The 17170-nt window shown below is 39.7% G+C and overlaps 1 protein-coding gene across 1 annotated transcript in view; it reads left to right on the top strand.

The window, feature by feature from the left end:
• The window catches only part of DOCK2 (dedicator of cytokinesis 2), a 4134711-nt gene that overhangs the window by 1426464 nt on the left and 2691077 nt on the right, over positions 1-17170 (top strand). Inside the window, exon 25 of the mRNA XM_044069535.1 lies at positions 9641-9747. Coding sequence (XP_043925470.1) covers positions 9641-9747 — 107 coding nt within the window. The remainder of the gene's footprint in view (positions 1-9640; positions 9748-17170) is intronic.

Consider the following 17170-nt stretch of genomic DNA (forward strand, 5'->3'; position numbering starts at 1 on the left):
AAAACAAAAAACAAGCAGGTAATATTATTCCATCACCATTTTAATTCACAAATGTCTTGATGTGGCAATAATATAGAAGGTAGAAAGGCAGTAACAAGCCAAGCAACACAGACCGAGTTCGCCCACTGGCTTCATCAGTACTATCTGGAAACAACCAACCATTCTATTTAAATAACATTGATTTAAAGCAACAGCACTCTATTCCAAAGACTATTTTCAGTGACACACAAGATAGGAAGTTCAAAGTTTCTTTCAACAGGACTTCCAGTAGTGGAATATATATATATATATATATATATATATATATATATATATATATATATATATGTGTGTGTGTGTGTGTGTATATTATGTATATATATATATATATATATATATATATATATATATATATATATATAGACACACACTGTGTGTGTGTGTGTGTGTGTGTGTGTGTGTGTGTGTGTGTGTGTGTGTGTGTGTAAATATATATATATATATATATATATATATATTTACACATACATATACACACACTTTATATATATATATATATATATATATATATATATATATATATATATATATAAACAAACAAAAAAGCACAGCGGCACCTTACATATGCTTTCAGTGGTGTAAAAGGTAGCACACTAACCTTTAGTGCAGAAAATTGTGGGTTTTATTCACACACCAGGTAGATGGATTGCTAGCACTGCATTGCAGCATAAGGGATTGCTGCACTCCTAAGTGTGTGGTCATTTGAATGAAACATTAAACCAGGGTCTCGTCTGCCTGAGTTGGTAGTAGCTCATGTGGATGTAAAAGATCCTACTATACCTATAGAATGGAGTAGGGTGAAATCTCCTGATGTCTTGGTTAAATATCCTCTAGTAGTATAAATATCACCTCAGATCTCCCCTGAAAAGAGACTGCTAGCCTAATGTGACTAACCCAGTCGACAAGGATAAATGAATAATATCAATGTAAGTTATATTGCCCCTTGAGCATATCTCCCTGGGACTGCTAAAAAAGGGGTTCTAGTCCTGTCAACAAACAGAAGGAAGAAAGGATGCAAATAAATGCATTTTATTCACTTATCTAGCATTCATATCAGATAATATCCTCTGAGCCATAGGCCTTTTTCAGAGGAGTGACCCCCTCATTGATTCTTGCACTGTCACCTGTAGAGAAGACCATCCTTTTTAACACAGTATACAGGTGGAACAGAATCCCAAGCTTTCTTACTAAAACTACAATGCTAGTGGTACATGCAGATTTACATTAACCATAGTGTCTTTTGTACTGTATGAGAAACAGCAATAGTGGACATTGAATGTATTTGTACATTAGGTATATTCTGCTCAGCAGTAGCTAGAATTCTAATGCAACTCTTACATGTAAAAATTATCTCCATGCCTTTAAACCAGTTAAAATTCCCTTAACATGACTTGCTCAGAGTTACTTGATTTGCAGATTGAACTTGAGGTAAGCAAAACTACGTTTAAAAGATGGAACTCTTCTGTACATTTCGGCATTATCTCTTAGTTCAGTGCTGTCAGACAGCAATCTGTGCTCATATACCTTATTTCCCAGGTCTGGTTTGTTCCAAAGAAATACCTGCTGGGTCTCTTTATTTGAATCGTTAAAAAAGGCAATAAAGCAAAACATGTTTTTATTTGTCTCTCCAATGCCCCCAGAGAGTAGCAGGCATGAAAAAATATTTCTGCAGTAATACTTTTTTGACCGAATGCTGTTTTGTGACATGTGCCAGTTAAGTACATTTCCGTCTGCTTTTATTTTCTCTAGCTGTTAATTTCCACCGAGAGAAATGGCTCTTGTGTTTACTGTACTTCTGATGCAGAAAATAATGAATTATACTTATTGTCTTGTTAACAATATTTTGGAAGACAAAGCAAGGTTTGTTTAATGATATCCAAGAGAGTTCCTGTTTCAGTCTTATTGCCAGTGAGTCTAAAGTGGATTACATTGGTTGCAGTGAATAAGTAGTTTAGATAATCCATTATTTAACCTTTTTCTGTCCTGGAATAAGGAATGACAGGGGATGACAGGAAATATTGCTGAAATGGTTTACTTAATTGGGAAACATGACATTTGTGTTCAGAACATTGCACTTTGTCTCCCTGTGGTTTAATTTCTCCAAATGCGTGGAGGCTTTAGATGTTGGGACAGGAATGGACACCTTTCTACGTCAAGGCATTTAAGTTTATTAGATTAGTATTTTTAATGTTTTTAATGTTTTTAGACATGTTATACTTAACATTTTGAAAACATACAGAACTGCCTCCAGTTTTCATACAGCATTACCAGTGATGACAGCAGATTTAAGTTGGCTGGAAGTTTTTTTTATAACTTTTGTTTAAGCACCAGTCCAAGAAGTAGTTCCTGAAATGTATTCAGTTTTCTCACCCACAAAAGAGGAGATTTTTTTTCATATAAGTTCCTTATCAAAGAGCAATTGTGTGTGTGTGTGTGTGTGTGTGTGTGTGTGTGTGTGTGTGTGTGTGTGTGTGTGTGTGTGTGCACGTGCATACTTGCCCATGAGCACCTTTATATAGAATTATTTGAAATCATCAAATTTAAGATAAATTGGCAGCAGGAAGATACAGCAATACCATCATATCTCACCTGACATGGTGCAAATATCAATGCAAGGGTTCATTAGGCACTCCTTGATGAATGTGGACCCTGTGGATCATCCTGAAGAAATCAGCTTTGACAATTAGCATTATGTAGACCTCATACAATAATATTATCACTACACTGCAGAAAGTAGGAGACAACAATAAAATCTACATTGCTTAGATCCAGTATCTTCATGAAAGAGTGGAATGGAACAGTTTAGTAGTGCTTATTTGCTCTTGACTTTCTGGAGATATTGGAAATGCAAACTTCCAAAGAATTATCATCAAGACACATCAACATGCATTATGCTTAGTATCTGTAATATTAGGTGAAAAGCCATTTGTAGGGATTAATTTCTTGAGTAATCAAAAACAACAGGCTACATTAATGGTTGCTTGGCTGAGGAGAATTATCTGGTATCAAGTATATGCTCTTAAGCGTGACAGTGACTAGTTAGCACTTTCGATGGCCTACAGGAGGGAGTTTGCTCATAGTTTTGAACACTTTGAAAAACAGGACTTAAATTTTTTGCTGTTTAGTTCAAAGTTGGGCCTTGGACTAACCACCTGAGCCTGTGAAACTTGTAACTGCTACAGAAACAAGCGCTGAAAGGTGCTTATTGCCCAGTGTACCACATCATGCATAAGCAGGAAAGAGAGAGAGTTTAGAGTAAACCTCTATTTTAGCTTCCATGGTGAAAAATGCAATAGTGTCTATGGAAGCTTTTAAGACATTACACAGACTAATATGGTTATAGCAATTGAACTCTGAGCAACTAAGAGCCTTAGTGGCTCATCAGAAGTAAATAACTTGTCACAGGTCACCCTTACAGAAGTCCTACAGAGAAGATGGAACAGTCAAGTGGAGCCTGAAAGGACCAAAAAATAATTTCTGATATGGGTTTTCACTTTCTCTACTGTAATCAAACTGGTTTAGTCTTTGCAAAGCTAGACTTTAACTGCGAAGTATTGTTTCTGTTTCTTCCTGTCCTCCTCCTCTATTTGATAATTTTAATTCGTAATACTTAGTGGCCTGTTATTCAGCTCTACATTACTCTTTCAGCATATTTGGGATTGTGAAGTACATTCTGTTCAGCAAAAGAAAGTCATCTCATTTCTTTTCTTTTCTTTCTTTTTATTGGGGGATCCCCCAATATCAATCTTTCAAATCATGCTGGATTCCTCTGGTGACTGGTGATGCCATATGTGTGGCGGTTAGGGAAGGCAGAGAAGGATTTTTTTCATTCTTTTCTCTTACTGTTTTATCTGATCATGTTCATTAACAAATGTTTAACATTTTTGTTTTGAACTCACTTGCATTAAAATCTGGATAGTGCTGAGAAAATATATTCTGTTTATGGCAGCAGAATACAATATAGATATAGCTTTTTGATTCTAGACTTCACTGGAGGAGTCCTTTATTATTTTGTGATGATAAGACCTGTTGATGAGATCTGTTGAGACTGACAGATGATTTGTGTAGTGTTGCAGTTATCAAAAATGGTGGGGAACCAACAATCCTCATTATAGTGCATACGTCTCAATTGTCCAGATTTTTGCAAAATGTCATGAGTTTTGCCTCATATATTTGGTCTGTTCCTCATTAAATTTGTTATTTTCTGGATCACTGATGACTGAATTCACCACATAATGACAAGTGTTTGAGTTTCAGACTTCATATCCTTTAGAAAATGCATGGTAACACAATACTTTTTATTTTAGCAACTTTCTAAGTTTATAAGAGCAAGATTTAAAAATTGTCCCTATTTTTAGGGCTTTGTCCCCCCATTATTTTTGACTTTGTCCAGATTCTTGTGCTAAGAGGTTGAGAGCTATGTTCGAGTGACTAGTCAATGGCCTAGATCTCAAATAATGCATACTAAGGATCTGGGTGTAATGATTTTAGGCAAGGGGCCTAGACAAGGCAGTTTGATGATTAGCAAAACTTAGCTTTGAAATTTTCAGTTTTACCGAACCTCTAGAGATAGAATGTTTAAGGGGTCAGTGCAGCCAAAATCTGAATGCTCAACCAGAGAGTACAGAGGAAGTAAGCTCCAGGTTTTTTATTTACTTGTCACTAAAGTTATGAAAGTTAAATAGGGGATGGTGTTGGGCAGTATGAATGGTAACCAAATGTATCTCAGTGGCTGAGAACATGTTGACCAATTCCATTGTTTTCCCTATTTCTTAAACTAGACAGGAGGCTGAGTGCTTCACTGTCCTTCAGATTCATGGTTGAGGTTGTAAATAATTAAATTCTACTGTGTGTTTGGAGGTAATTGTTGTTTATTATTTTATTCTTTCCACAATCAGGCTCGTAAGGAGTGACAGTTATTGCAGGCAAGGTTTTAGCACTAGGCATTCTCTAAAGAGAAAGTATAACATCTCTTGAGGCTTTTTGTATCTTTGAGCAGTGAATACTACTTTTAATTCCTGAAATATTAATAATACTAGGAAGCCAGTAGACTTTTTCTACCTGTTTCAGTACATTGAACTAACAAGACTTGGTATAATCCTTTACATGAAACATATCTGAACCAAGGGCACCCCTTAAGTCAAGTTAGACAGGGTATGAAGTGATGGATTCAACCTGTTGTAATAGAGGCATGTGCAAACATTGTTAGTGTTGGATAGTTGGCAAGATGAAGAGACCCCTTTAGCGGGTGTCTGTGCTTGATAGAAAGGTTAATGTTTATTTGTTATAACTGGCCTCCTTTTACCATTATAAAAAAGAAGTTTGAACATACTTTAGATTTTGTGTGGGGTCATTTAGTAATAACAGGGAACTTCAACACCTCTCTGAGAATGTTTCTTCTCATCTGTTGACTTCCCTGGAGAAAAATGTGAGTACGTTTATATGTAAGCTGGGCCTGGTTTACTTGGATTTGCCTGCTCTTGTGGGGGCATTCCAGACTCATTCATGCACATCTTGACCAGTTTATCTCATACCTGATGTACTATCAGCATCCTCTTTTTATGGTGGCGACAGTCTTCCCATTTTTCTGACTATGTATACTTAAAATTGTATATTTCTTGTGTAGACTGTTCAGAGCCCTTGGAGAATTGGAGGTTTCTTTGCATATCCATGTGTGCCCCAGATTTTCAAGATGAGTTCAGTGAGTGAATTCATTCTTTCAGGAATATTCATTGTAGTGACCCACAGTGCAGCATAAGTGCAATGACTTTAAATGTTTTGACGTTTACTGTTGAACTGTGGCTTGGGCAACCTAAAAAGCAATGAGATGCAGAGCTCAGACCCAGTGAAATATTACTACCTTGACCTCATCTAGTAGAACAAGTTAGGGAACCTAGGAAATTATTGTTGGATTCAAAAACACTACATTGTAAATTTTTGAAATCAATATGTGATTGCATCACATAGACTGATAATGCAGTTGTGTGCAGCTACATCAGGGTGTCACCACATGTTAACACAAATGTGTAAGTTGCCAGTCCCTCTATATGGGGTTAAGAGGCTAAAAGGCCCAGCCACTGTAATCATTTTTTTTATCTATGAAGGACATCCTGAGGTTATTTGGAAAAAAACTGCAGTGCTCACTCTGTTAGCATACAGCATTTTGCCTAGGTTCTTTGGGACTCTAACAACTGTTTTGTATTAAGTTTTTCATAGGTTCATAGGTTGGTACTAGGCTATCGGCCTTAAGGCCTATGCAAGCCTAGCCATAACAATTCCCTGGATATTTCTTCCCACGATATTTACTTCTCTGGGCCCCCGTCTAGCAGGGCGACTGACATGATCCCTGGGTTGAATTTATCTCCCATCCAATCATCAAGGTTCCTTTTGAAGAGGGCCAATGATGCGCTCTGCTTGACATGTATGGGCAGTCTGTTCCAGAGTATGGGGAGTCTCTGGGTCAGGAACCTATCCTCTCCAGCAGGTTTTGTTCATTGTGATGATAAGGTTTAGATCCCTGGAGCGTGTGGTCTGAGGGATTGGGATTTCTTTAAGTGGAGCATGTCCAACAGCTTAGGGTTTGACATGGCCTTGTATGTTAAGCAGAGATCGCCTCTGAGTAGACGATATGCCACAGAGTATAGCTGGAGTATTTTTAGACGGTCAGCATATGGCATCTGCTTTAGGCCTGTGATTCTTTTAGTGAGGTATTTCTGTGGCCTTTCCAGCTGTTGCAGATGTCTTGTGAGGTACATACCAAATGGGGTATTATATTCTATAATGGGTCTAATGAGGGATGAGTACAGTGGGACAATGACCTCCTTTTTTCTGGATGAAAATCCCTTAGTGATGAGGTGTGCCACATAGAAGGATTTCCTGACTGTTGTGGCGATGTGGTTATCGAAAGTGAGACCACTGTCCACCTGTGTCCCTAAGTCTCTTATCACACATTTGATGTTTAGTGTCCTGCCACCTATGTGGTAATTCATGGGTACATGTTTTTTTCCAAAGGGGATAACTAAACATTTCTTGGCATTAAGCTTGAGCCCATGGTTCTGGCACCAGGCATCTGTTTCTGTAAGGCCCTGTTGTAGAATATCCACATCATTTGGGGATTCAGTAATGGCTCCCAGTTTGCAGTCATCTGCAAACTTTGTTAGCCAGAGTCCCTTAGTGTTGGCCTGTACTTCAGAGAAGTAGATGCCAAACAAGAGTGGTCCCAGGACTGAACCCTGAGGTACTCCACTTGTCACTTGTCTGGAGCTGGATTTGGAGTTGGCTACTTTGACAGTCTGGGTTCTGTCAGTAAGCCAGTTGGCAATCCATTGATTGACGTAGGGATTTATGCCCAGCTTAGTAAGTTTATCTATGATTCCAGAGTGGGGGATGGTGTCGAAGGCCTTGGCGAGGTCCAGATAGGCTGTGTGGACCGCCTTACCCTCATCCACAGCTCTGGAGACTGATTCGAAGAAGTCAGTCAGATTCAGGAGACAAGATCAGCCCTTCACAAACCCAAACTGGGTGGGGTCCAGTGTTTGAAGGTTGCCAATGTCTTTGTTTATAAGTTCCATGATAATGCGTTCCATGCCCTTGCAGATCAAGCTTGTCAGACTGATGGGACGGTAGTTGCCGGGATCCAAGGCGGATCCTCCCTTGTGGAGCAGGATAATTGTAGCTGTGTGCCACTCAGTGGGCATGAAGCCTGAGGTGAGGCTATGATTAAACATGACACTTAGGTGAGATGCCAGTTCATTTTGTAGTTCATGTAGTACACAGCCTGGGATGTCATCTGGTCCCATGGATGCTGTATTCTTAGCTTTGGAGAGTGTGGTTTCTACCTGTGTGGCCGTGATTATTGGAATTTGGCAATATTTTGTTATTGAGATGGGCCCTTTAGGGGGTGAGAGGGGGGTGAAGTTGGCACTAAATCGATCTGCCAGGATATTGGCAATCTCCTTGGGATCAGTATATTTAATGCCATTCTGTTGTAGCTCAGAGCAGATCTGAGCATTGCCATTTAGATTCTTGACATAACTATAGAATGCCTTGTGGTTGTCTTTGGATTCTTTGGCAATTTTATTTTCATAACTAGCTTTTGAGGATTTTATGAGGGATCTCAGCTTCTTACTGAGGCTGGTGAGGGAGTTTTTTGCTTCCTGGGATTTTCCTCTTTTCTGCAACAGTTTCTTCCTTCTGTTGTATAGTTTGTTTATAGCAGGGGACCAAAAGATTGGCTTCCTTTTTTTGGAGAAGAGCATCTTGGTTCTATTTGGGATGGCACGATTCATGCATGAGTGGATGTGCTTGTACAGTACCTTAGTGTAGGATTCTGCAGTCGAACTTCCAGATCCCGTCTGCATGGGTGTTGTGAAGTTTGTCACTTCTGACTTCAGTAGCATGAAGTTGGCTCTGGAGAAGTTTTTTAAGGAGGTTTCCTTACTGTGGGGTGGCAGTAGGATGTGGATTTCAAGGGTGAATTGCTTATGGTCAGACCTGACCAATGAGGGGGTGACCACTGGTGTGGAGCATCTATCTCCCATGTTGGAAATGACCAGGTCTAGGATATTGGAGCCCCTGGTGGGACAATGGATTAGTTGATCCAGGGCGTTGGAATTTATGAATTCCAAGAACCGTTGGGAAAAGGAGTTGGTACCCAAGTAGTTTTCCCAATTAATGGCCGTTGATTGAAGTTGGCCATAATGATTTGTGTTGCATGAGATATGCTTTGCCAGTTATATGTTTTCTATGTATTTTAATCTTTGCTTAAATGTACCTTAGCTCTGTACACACCTTTTGCTGTGCAACTGCTATTTCTTATTCTTTAATTTAACAATTTTCTATTAACTTGCTTCATGGAGCCAAAATGGACTGCTGGACATGAACACCCACTTGGTTAACAAATAAATAAACAAATAAAAATGTCCATCTGAAAAACTTCAGGATATAATTTACAAAGGTCAGTCTTATGTTTTCTTACATGTTTGGAAGCTTTATAAGAAACAAACTAGTGGATTACTCATTATGATCACATCGCCTGATGCTTTTTTATCCCTGTTTGCTCCTCAGCCTTCTTAATTATACAAGGTGAATTACTGGCAGTCATAATTATATATTATTATGGATTATATTCTTCTCATTGCAGGCTTATGATTTCTATGTTTCGTTTTGTTTACTTTTAATGTGCTATATTTGATTGTTTAATTTGTACAGTGCTTAAATATAAGTAAAAGTTGAATTTGGTAGGTGACACTGAATGTGGATACATCTGTTTCTTGTTCATAGATAATGTTTGGGCGATCAGTCTGCAGACTATTGTAAGCCTAGCCAATAAGAAGAAGCTAGAATCAAACATATTACCTTGTATCTGTGAAGTTGTGACTTTAACCATTTTGCCAACCCTCACCCCTATTTTCTTTTGTCTGAACTGCAAGAGTTTTGCAGCTAATGTCTGTTAGCATTCTGCCTTATGTGAAACATGGTATGTAAGCATTGTAGGTTAATGCTTGTATATTCAAATTATTTTGAGCATTTTTTCAGTATTTTGTTTCACACATTTGGTATGTTCAACACCAGTCTCATTTTTGTGTCTCTTTTTCTTTAGTCAGCTGCTTTTTGAATTCTTTAACTGCATACCACCGGATAAGCTGCAGAAGCAAAAAGTACAGTCGATGACCGAGATTGTTCGTAGCAACCTTTTCAAAAAACAAGGTAAGACTATTATACATGATAGAGAATATCATAAATGTGGACAATTAAAACAACAGCAGCAGGCAATTAATAGCACTTTCGTTCCTCTTCAGACTATGGTCTATGTTCAGTACACTTTTAGATTTCACTAAAATAAGGAAATATAATTTATGCGAAAGATTAGGTTTAGAATGGTGTTATTTACCATAATGTACTTTGCTTGAATGGGGAATCTCAACATTTTATGTCCAGGGAAGTGGTGTATACGTCAGCATAGCTTCAAAGGTACAAGTGAATCTATTGTGCAGTGTGGCGAGTTTGGCATTTCCTCATCTCTGCACTTATTTCTTAACTGTTCATTATTTTATTGCTTAACTGAGAGAGTCCTTAAGGCAAGGCCCATTTTTACTGGAGGCCTGAAGAGAAATGTTCCAGTTAATGAATTACATAATAGTGTTTACAATTCATGGAGGCTGAGTGCTGAACAAATTCCATTGTTTCACTTCAGCTCATGCCTTCCTGCTTCATTTCCCAGTGTTTTTTTCCCCTGTGCACTTTAGATTCCGTATGTCCTTATTAAATTTGTGTGGATATTTAGTGGGTGCTGTGGCTTCCTTCTCCATAAAATGGGAGTAGAAGTGTGTATGTGTGTGTGTGTGTGTGTGTGTGTGTGTGTGTGTGTGTGTGTGTGTGTGTGTGTATGTGTGTGTATGCATCCGCATGCACATCTTGCAACTGGCTGGTGTTCTGTTTATTTTTTGGGGGTTTGGTTCAGACTTCACCTGTGACTCAGATAGAAATAAACATAGGGAAAGAAAGAAAACGTAATGACTGATTTCATCATATCGAATACTGCTGCAGTAGCCTTAACAATACAAGTTATAGCCTAGAGCTTTTCTCCATGGGCCTCCACTGAAAATAGACTTCTGCCCATTTGGAATTTCTGGTACTCAAATGTCAATAAATGAATACATAAAAATCCTGCCAATGATATAAGAGCCAGCCAGCTGCCTCAGGACACCTTCCATACACCCAAACCATCAGGCAGCTCAAGCTGAGCTGATTAAAAGAAAAGTTTGGGTGGCAAGTCCTTCAGAGCTTTTCTGGCACAAAAGGGTATGCTCCTGTAAAGCTTTAGAATACCCACAGTCGTCGGCTTGATGCTATTCCTTTGCTGGTCAGATAAGTTCCCTTTGGTGAAATACCTTCTATTTTCTAAATATTGTCTTTGTTTTATCGCTTTCCTGTTCTGGAAAATTATTTTAGCACTAGGAGTTTTGTGTTTTAACAGACTGTCATGAGACCGCATTGTACTTTTAAATGTGAGCATTCTTTTCTTCTGTCAGTTTAAAAGTTGTGTAAAGTAACTGAATAAAGTGCTTCTTTCTGTGAAAAGTGACTTTTAAGATTTGTAGTTTGTACAGGCATTTGCTGCTTTACTTCCTTGGGAAAGAAGCACCACTTTGGAGAAAAGTACCAGTACCACAGACAGTTCTTCTTCCAACCACAAAAAGAAAATGTCAAGCAGACAGCCTTTGCCACCACAGCAGGCTAGCAATTTGCCTCAGCCGCATTTGGGTGACTATACTGTGGCCATTTGCTGTACCTCAAACCACACATCTTTTACCCTGGATCCCTCTGTTGTAGCACTTACAGCTGCTATGGACTGGGGTTAGCCAAGTCCTCTGTGGCTGTTGGGCTCCTCTTAGTGGGCAAGTGAGAGCCACTCTTGTTGGTCCTGGGAGAGGAAGCAGGGAAGATTTCCCATTTATGTCTGAATACTGTACCCATCCCTGGGGAAATTGCTGCTGCTGCCATTTGTAACACTGCTTGCCCCATTTTTCCTGTCAAAAAAGAAACAGAAAACTAAGCATGTGTCTGCTTTTCCTCAGATTTCCTTGGGTATCCCTCTGGGTTTAATTCAGGCTATTGATCCTTCTTGTAAAGTAATTTTTGGTAAAAGAAAAAAGGGATATCTCTTTTCCTGAGGAGATTCAAAGTTCTGAGTCTGAAGAGGAATATGGAGGGACAGATACAGTGTTTTCTCGCTAGAATACACTAGTGTTTTCAGTGGAAGAACACTGAGGTTTGTCAGTCCCTCAGAAAATACTGTGAGCTGCTACAGAAGGAATTTCAGAACCTATACCAATTCCTCTTGTTCTGTCTGCTTTAGAAGACATGTGTCTGCAGTTTTCCTGATAGTTAGCCAGCTACCCCTGAAAAGACAGATAGAATGTATACATTTTCTCAGTCCTTTAAGTTTTTATATACTATTGCCAAATCTGACCCAACATTTATAGTGTTAGTTGACCCCAGTGACAGTAAACAGTTAATTCCAGTCCTACTCCTTATGATAAGGACTGGAAAATGATTGATAATTATGGGGAAAAATGTATACTTCTACAACTTATATTTTCAGAATTTTGAATTGTCAAGCTTATACGTTAAAGTTTCTGCTGACTAATTGTGAAAGCGTGATTTTTTTTTTTAATGTGCATTTTCTTCTTGGGAGGAAAATCTGCTTTAAAGCATTTAGTTGTTTTCTATTGTATGGGTCACTATTCATTGTTAACAATGTGTATGACTCTTATTAACTCACTCAAACCTAAAATGCCTTTTTCTATTCTTCCAGTTTATATCTATACCTCCTTATGGTATCCAGAATTTTTTTGGGTCTGGCTTTTTAACTAAGTGACTTGCCAGCTAATAATAGGTAGTATTAACAATGACAATGTGTTATTAATAATGACAATGAGTTATTAACAAATTGACACTAACAATGTTAGTCAAGGATGTCCTGCGGTGGAGAAGTTAATCTTTGTTTGCCACTTGTTATTCATATTTATGTGTATATTTTCATTCCTGAGAGACCTACATTTTATTGAGGTGTATGGTGTGAAGCACCAATGTGATAGGCAGGACAATTCACTGTCAGTGCTAGTTTATTTCACACTCTACTGGAAATATTGCTTGTTTTTTGTTAGTCATTTTGAAGATAAGCAATATTTCCACGTGCTTAATACTTCAAAAAACAAATGACTTATAGACTGTTGTATGACATTAGGTGAAATCTTAGGTGCTGTTGAAGAAAACTGTCTTCAACATTTGCACTATAACCAAGTGACTTAAAACTGTTGTCTGCCATTAGGTGAATCTTTAGATGTTGTTATAGAAAACTGTCATTGGTATTTGCACTGTAAGTCAGACATTTTAAGAGATATTCAGTATTATTTGCATTGTTAGTTACACAATTAAAAATATGTTTCATATTTTGTAAATATGTCAGTAAACATGCACCTGTAAAGGAATTTCTTCTTGTCATATGAAAGCTTATGTTCTAAAAATATATGTCTAGGTTGTATAGTTTTCAAAATATGAACATTTTTGAAAGTTTAGAAAAAATATAATTTGGGGTTGTATGCATTATAATATACAACAATATTTGTGGGAAACAGTATGAATGCACTATCTTCACTGCAAAAAAAGTCTTACTGACAACAGTGCTTTTCATTTTATAGCTTTTATTGTTCACAAAATAGTTATACTTTTTAAATGTATTTTTCAGAAATTGCTGTGGAATGCGAGACGTGTAAGCTGCTAGAGGCATGACATTCCACACCATACAGGTGTTAAGGAGTTAATACTTCCATCAGGGCTATGGCAACTGGTACTGTTTTGAGGAAGATTAAATGGCTCCACTTTTAGAGCCTCTCAGATGATGTTAAAAATGAGATATTAAATTCCCCTTTGGAGAGAGATTTAGTTTTTGGCCCATCTGCTGCAGAGGTTACCAAAAATGTGATGAAATGGATAAGATGATCCAAGGAATCAGTAAGATTTTTCAGCCCTCCTTTTCCAAATTTTCTAAGGAATTCTGTTAAGTCCTCATCAAATTTTAGCAATAAGCAGAATAAACAACCTCAGCAAAATACAGGTAATCAGACATTTAAAAAGAAATGGCAAGGGGGTTCCAAGAAGAATTCTGGAAACTCCCAAAACCAAGGACAGTATAACAAGTCTGAACAAGTGGCCCCTTTTTTCTTCCAGAAAGTCTCAATCTCAGTTTTTCTCTTTAACATCGCATAATTTCAGACAAATGGGTTCTGAAGATCATTCATCAAGGTTACAGATAGCAGAGGGAGGAAATTCTTCCCTTCCAGGGGCCATTCGTCACCCTCCAGATCAGACTGTTGTTTCTACCAGTTCATGTCCTTCTATTCTCATGTTGCAGTATTCATCACAGTAGGGAGGTTGCTGCCTGCAGCACCGGATATCCGGCCAGTATACCAAAGTCTTTGGAGCATGGGGATATGTGTGATGCCACTGGTCAGAGCTGTAAACTGCGTAGGCCATAAAAGTGATGTCTGCACGTACCCCCTTCAGAATTTTTCTGCCGCAGTGAATGTCGGACTCCTGTTCACCAGTTTGGGAAGCAGATCACTCTTTATCCAGATGACCGCTACAGATAACCATTACAGATAAGTACCCTGTTGGGTTTTACTTGTGTTTTTGCTAGTTTCTGATGAATGCATTGCCACTAGAAAGGGGAAGTGTGCTTGTGAGAGACAAATTCCTCACAAGGACATGCATGAAAAGTGTGTTTTCTGTTTAGGCGAGGCACACAACCATACGTCCTGCCCCATTTGTAAATACTTTGTTCCTAAGATGTTCCACAGCTGTCTGGCCATGTTGAAACTCAAAGGCTCCAACGTCTAGCGCTCGGCATGGAGGGTGGGGTGGGCATGTCCGATGAGCCATCGGGGAAGAAGGCCAAGAAAACCAGGCCAGATTCCCATGTTGCACCTCAGGCATCCAGAGAAATTCTTGAGGCAGATGAAAGCCCGGGATCTTTTCAGACCTTCCATTTCCCAACTAGGCCCGGGAACCTGTATGGAAGCTGGGATGTTGGAAACAATGAGTACGTTTGCTGAGGTTAGTCAGCCATAAAATCCTGATGGTGGAGGTGAACCATGGCTCATACAGTCAGAAAGGCCTACTCCTTCCCTACCATCCACCCAGACGTCAGCTTCTAGACATACTCAACCTTCTGCCACTTTAATGAGGAAACAAAAACTTAAACATGCTGAAGCTCATCCTGTTCCTGGATGAGAAGTTTTTTCCCAGTCTTTTTAAGGTATTCCAGGTCTTACAGACCCCAAAACTACCTGCTGCTGCTCCTTCAGTGCACCCTCTAGAGGTATCAGAGGAAGAGTACTCCTTTTCAGAGGAATCTCTGACCTACTGTTCACAGATTGATGCCCCTAAGGATTTTATCACCCCAGAGGAAGAGGATCCTATCACCCCTGAGTTTCCAGGTGAAGAATTCACTTTTGGGGACACTATCTCCCTCATGAGGGAACATTTTAAATGACAGGCCTCAGATGTCTCTGACACTAAGAAAAGGTACTTTGACCTGCTGCAAATGGAACAACCATCCCCTTCTGCTGTCCCTCCCTTGCTGCCTGCCTTCCAAGATACTTTCATGGCTGCTTCACAGGCCCCAGATTCCCAACCCCCAGCCTCTAAATGTCCAGACCGATTTAACAAAGTGCCTTAGGACACTCAATTCCTATTTCAAAACCCACCTGCAGGCCCAGCAGTTATTGCAGTTTCTGCGGATAAATCTTCCAGGCAGTTACCCTCTGCTACTCTTTATCCTACTCATAAAGACAGCAAATTCATGGACAGGCTAGGGAAAAATGTATATACCTCCTCCACCCTGGCTATAAGAGCTCTCAACTACCAAACCCACATGGCTAGGTATGTCCTGGACACCCTTTCCAAAGCTACTACTTTCCTCTCTGAGGTTCCTGAATCACCAATAAAAACCTGTCTACACACCCTACTTTCCACAGCATCTCAGGTGACTAGGCACTCCATCAAGTGCAGCTATGATGCTGTGGAAGCCTCCCCAAAATCTGCTGCCTCAGGTTCAGTGCTGAGGAGATATTCCTGGGTGAGACTTCAGCCACTACTTATGGATGTGCAAACTAAACTGCTTGATGCACCCCTGGACAAAAAGCCCTTTTTGGACAAGCTTCAGCAGAACTTCTTAAATCCCTTCAAGAAAAGGGAAAAGAACTATAAAACCTGAAGCATTTACTTATGTCTCCTATCCCCAGATATCACAGAAATTATCCACAAAGAACTTCCTTTGTCAGGAGACAGTCCTCCAACTCTGCACCTCAGGCAAAGGGACGTAGGCAAGCTAGGAAAAGCTCTGCTCCTAGGTTTCCTTCCACCCCATCATCCACCCCCTTTTGGAGTCAATCTGACCAAGCCAGACCACCTCCACTGTGAGTTGCAACCTCTAAACTCCGACACCCCCCTATCCCTTCGTCTCACCCTTTCCCTACCTTCCTGGTGGAAAATCACATCAGAAAGCTGGGTCCTCTCCATCATTCAGACAGGGTACTTCATGATTTAGTGGATTTTGCCCCCTTCCAGGTGATTCCTCAACATCCATCAAACCAAATTCATCTTTTCCCCACCATTATTCAACAATTGCTATCTCAGGGCACCATAAAGAAGGTACCTACTCCACAAAGAAACAAAGGGTTTTACTCCAGAATGTTTCTGGTACCAAGAAATGATGGTCCATGGAGATCAATTCTGGATTTATCTTTTCTAAGCCTGTTCCTCAAGGTGTACCCACTTTCAAAATGATTACCTTACCTCTGCTCCTACCACTTATACCAACACAAGCCTTCATGGTAGCTCTGGATTTGAAGGATACCTAACTTCACATCCCAGTACACCCAGATTACCAGAAATTCCTACGCTTTGCAGTAGGTCCCTTGCATTTTCAATTCTCTGCATTACCTTTTGGACTCTCCACAGCTCCTCGAGTGTTCACAAAGTGCCTCGCACACCTTATTGCTCACTGCATAACTCAGGCTATTGAAATATACCCATATCTAGACGACCTGTTAATTTTTCATCAGGACTGTCAAACCCTCATCCACCACCTACAACAGGTGATCACCACCCTGACTCAGTTAGGATTCACTGTAAACAAGGAAAAGTCTCACCTGATCCCTAATCAAGATCTTGTCTTCTTGGGATGCAGGATAAGAACAGACAAGATGAAGGCTTTCATTCTAGACCAAAGGACCATGGACCTCACCCTCTAGTTCAACAAATGAATCACCCTCACTTCGTTACCAGCACGAGAATTCTTAAGGATATTAGGCCACATGGCATCTTTGATACCCATGCTGCCCCTGGCAAGACTCCACATGAGAAAAATCCAGTGGATTCTGAAGAATTTATGGAGTCAACATTCTCATCCCCTGGACACCCCTTCTCCCCCTCCTTACAAGTCTGAATAGGGAACTACAGTGGTGGATTTGTGCCATCAACCTCAACCCACGAACTCCCTTACAGGTACCTGCCCCCTACAACAAATCTCTACAGATGCCTCAGACTTGGGGGTGGGGAGCAG

The sequence above is a fragment of the Protopterus annectens genome, chromosome 4.part0, assembly GCF_019279795.1.
Source record: "Protopterus annectens isolate FY-2018-M chromosome 4.part0, PAN1.0, whole genome shotgun sequence".
NCBI lineage: Eukaryota > Metazoa > Chordata > Ceratodontiformes > Protopteridae > Protopterus > Protopterus annectens.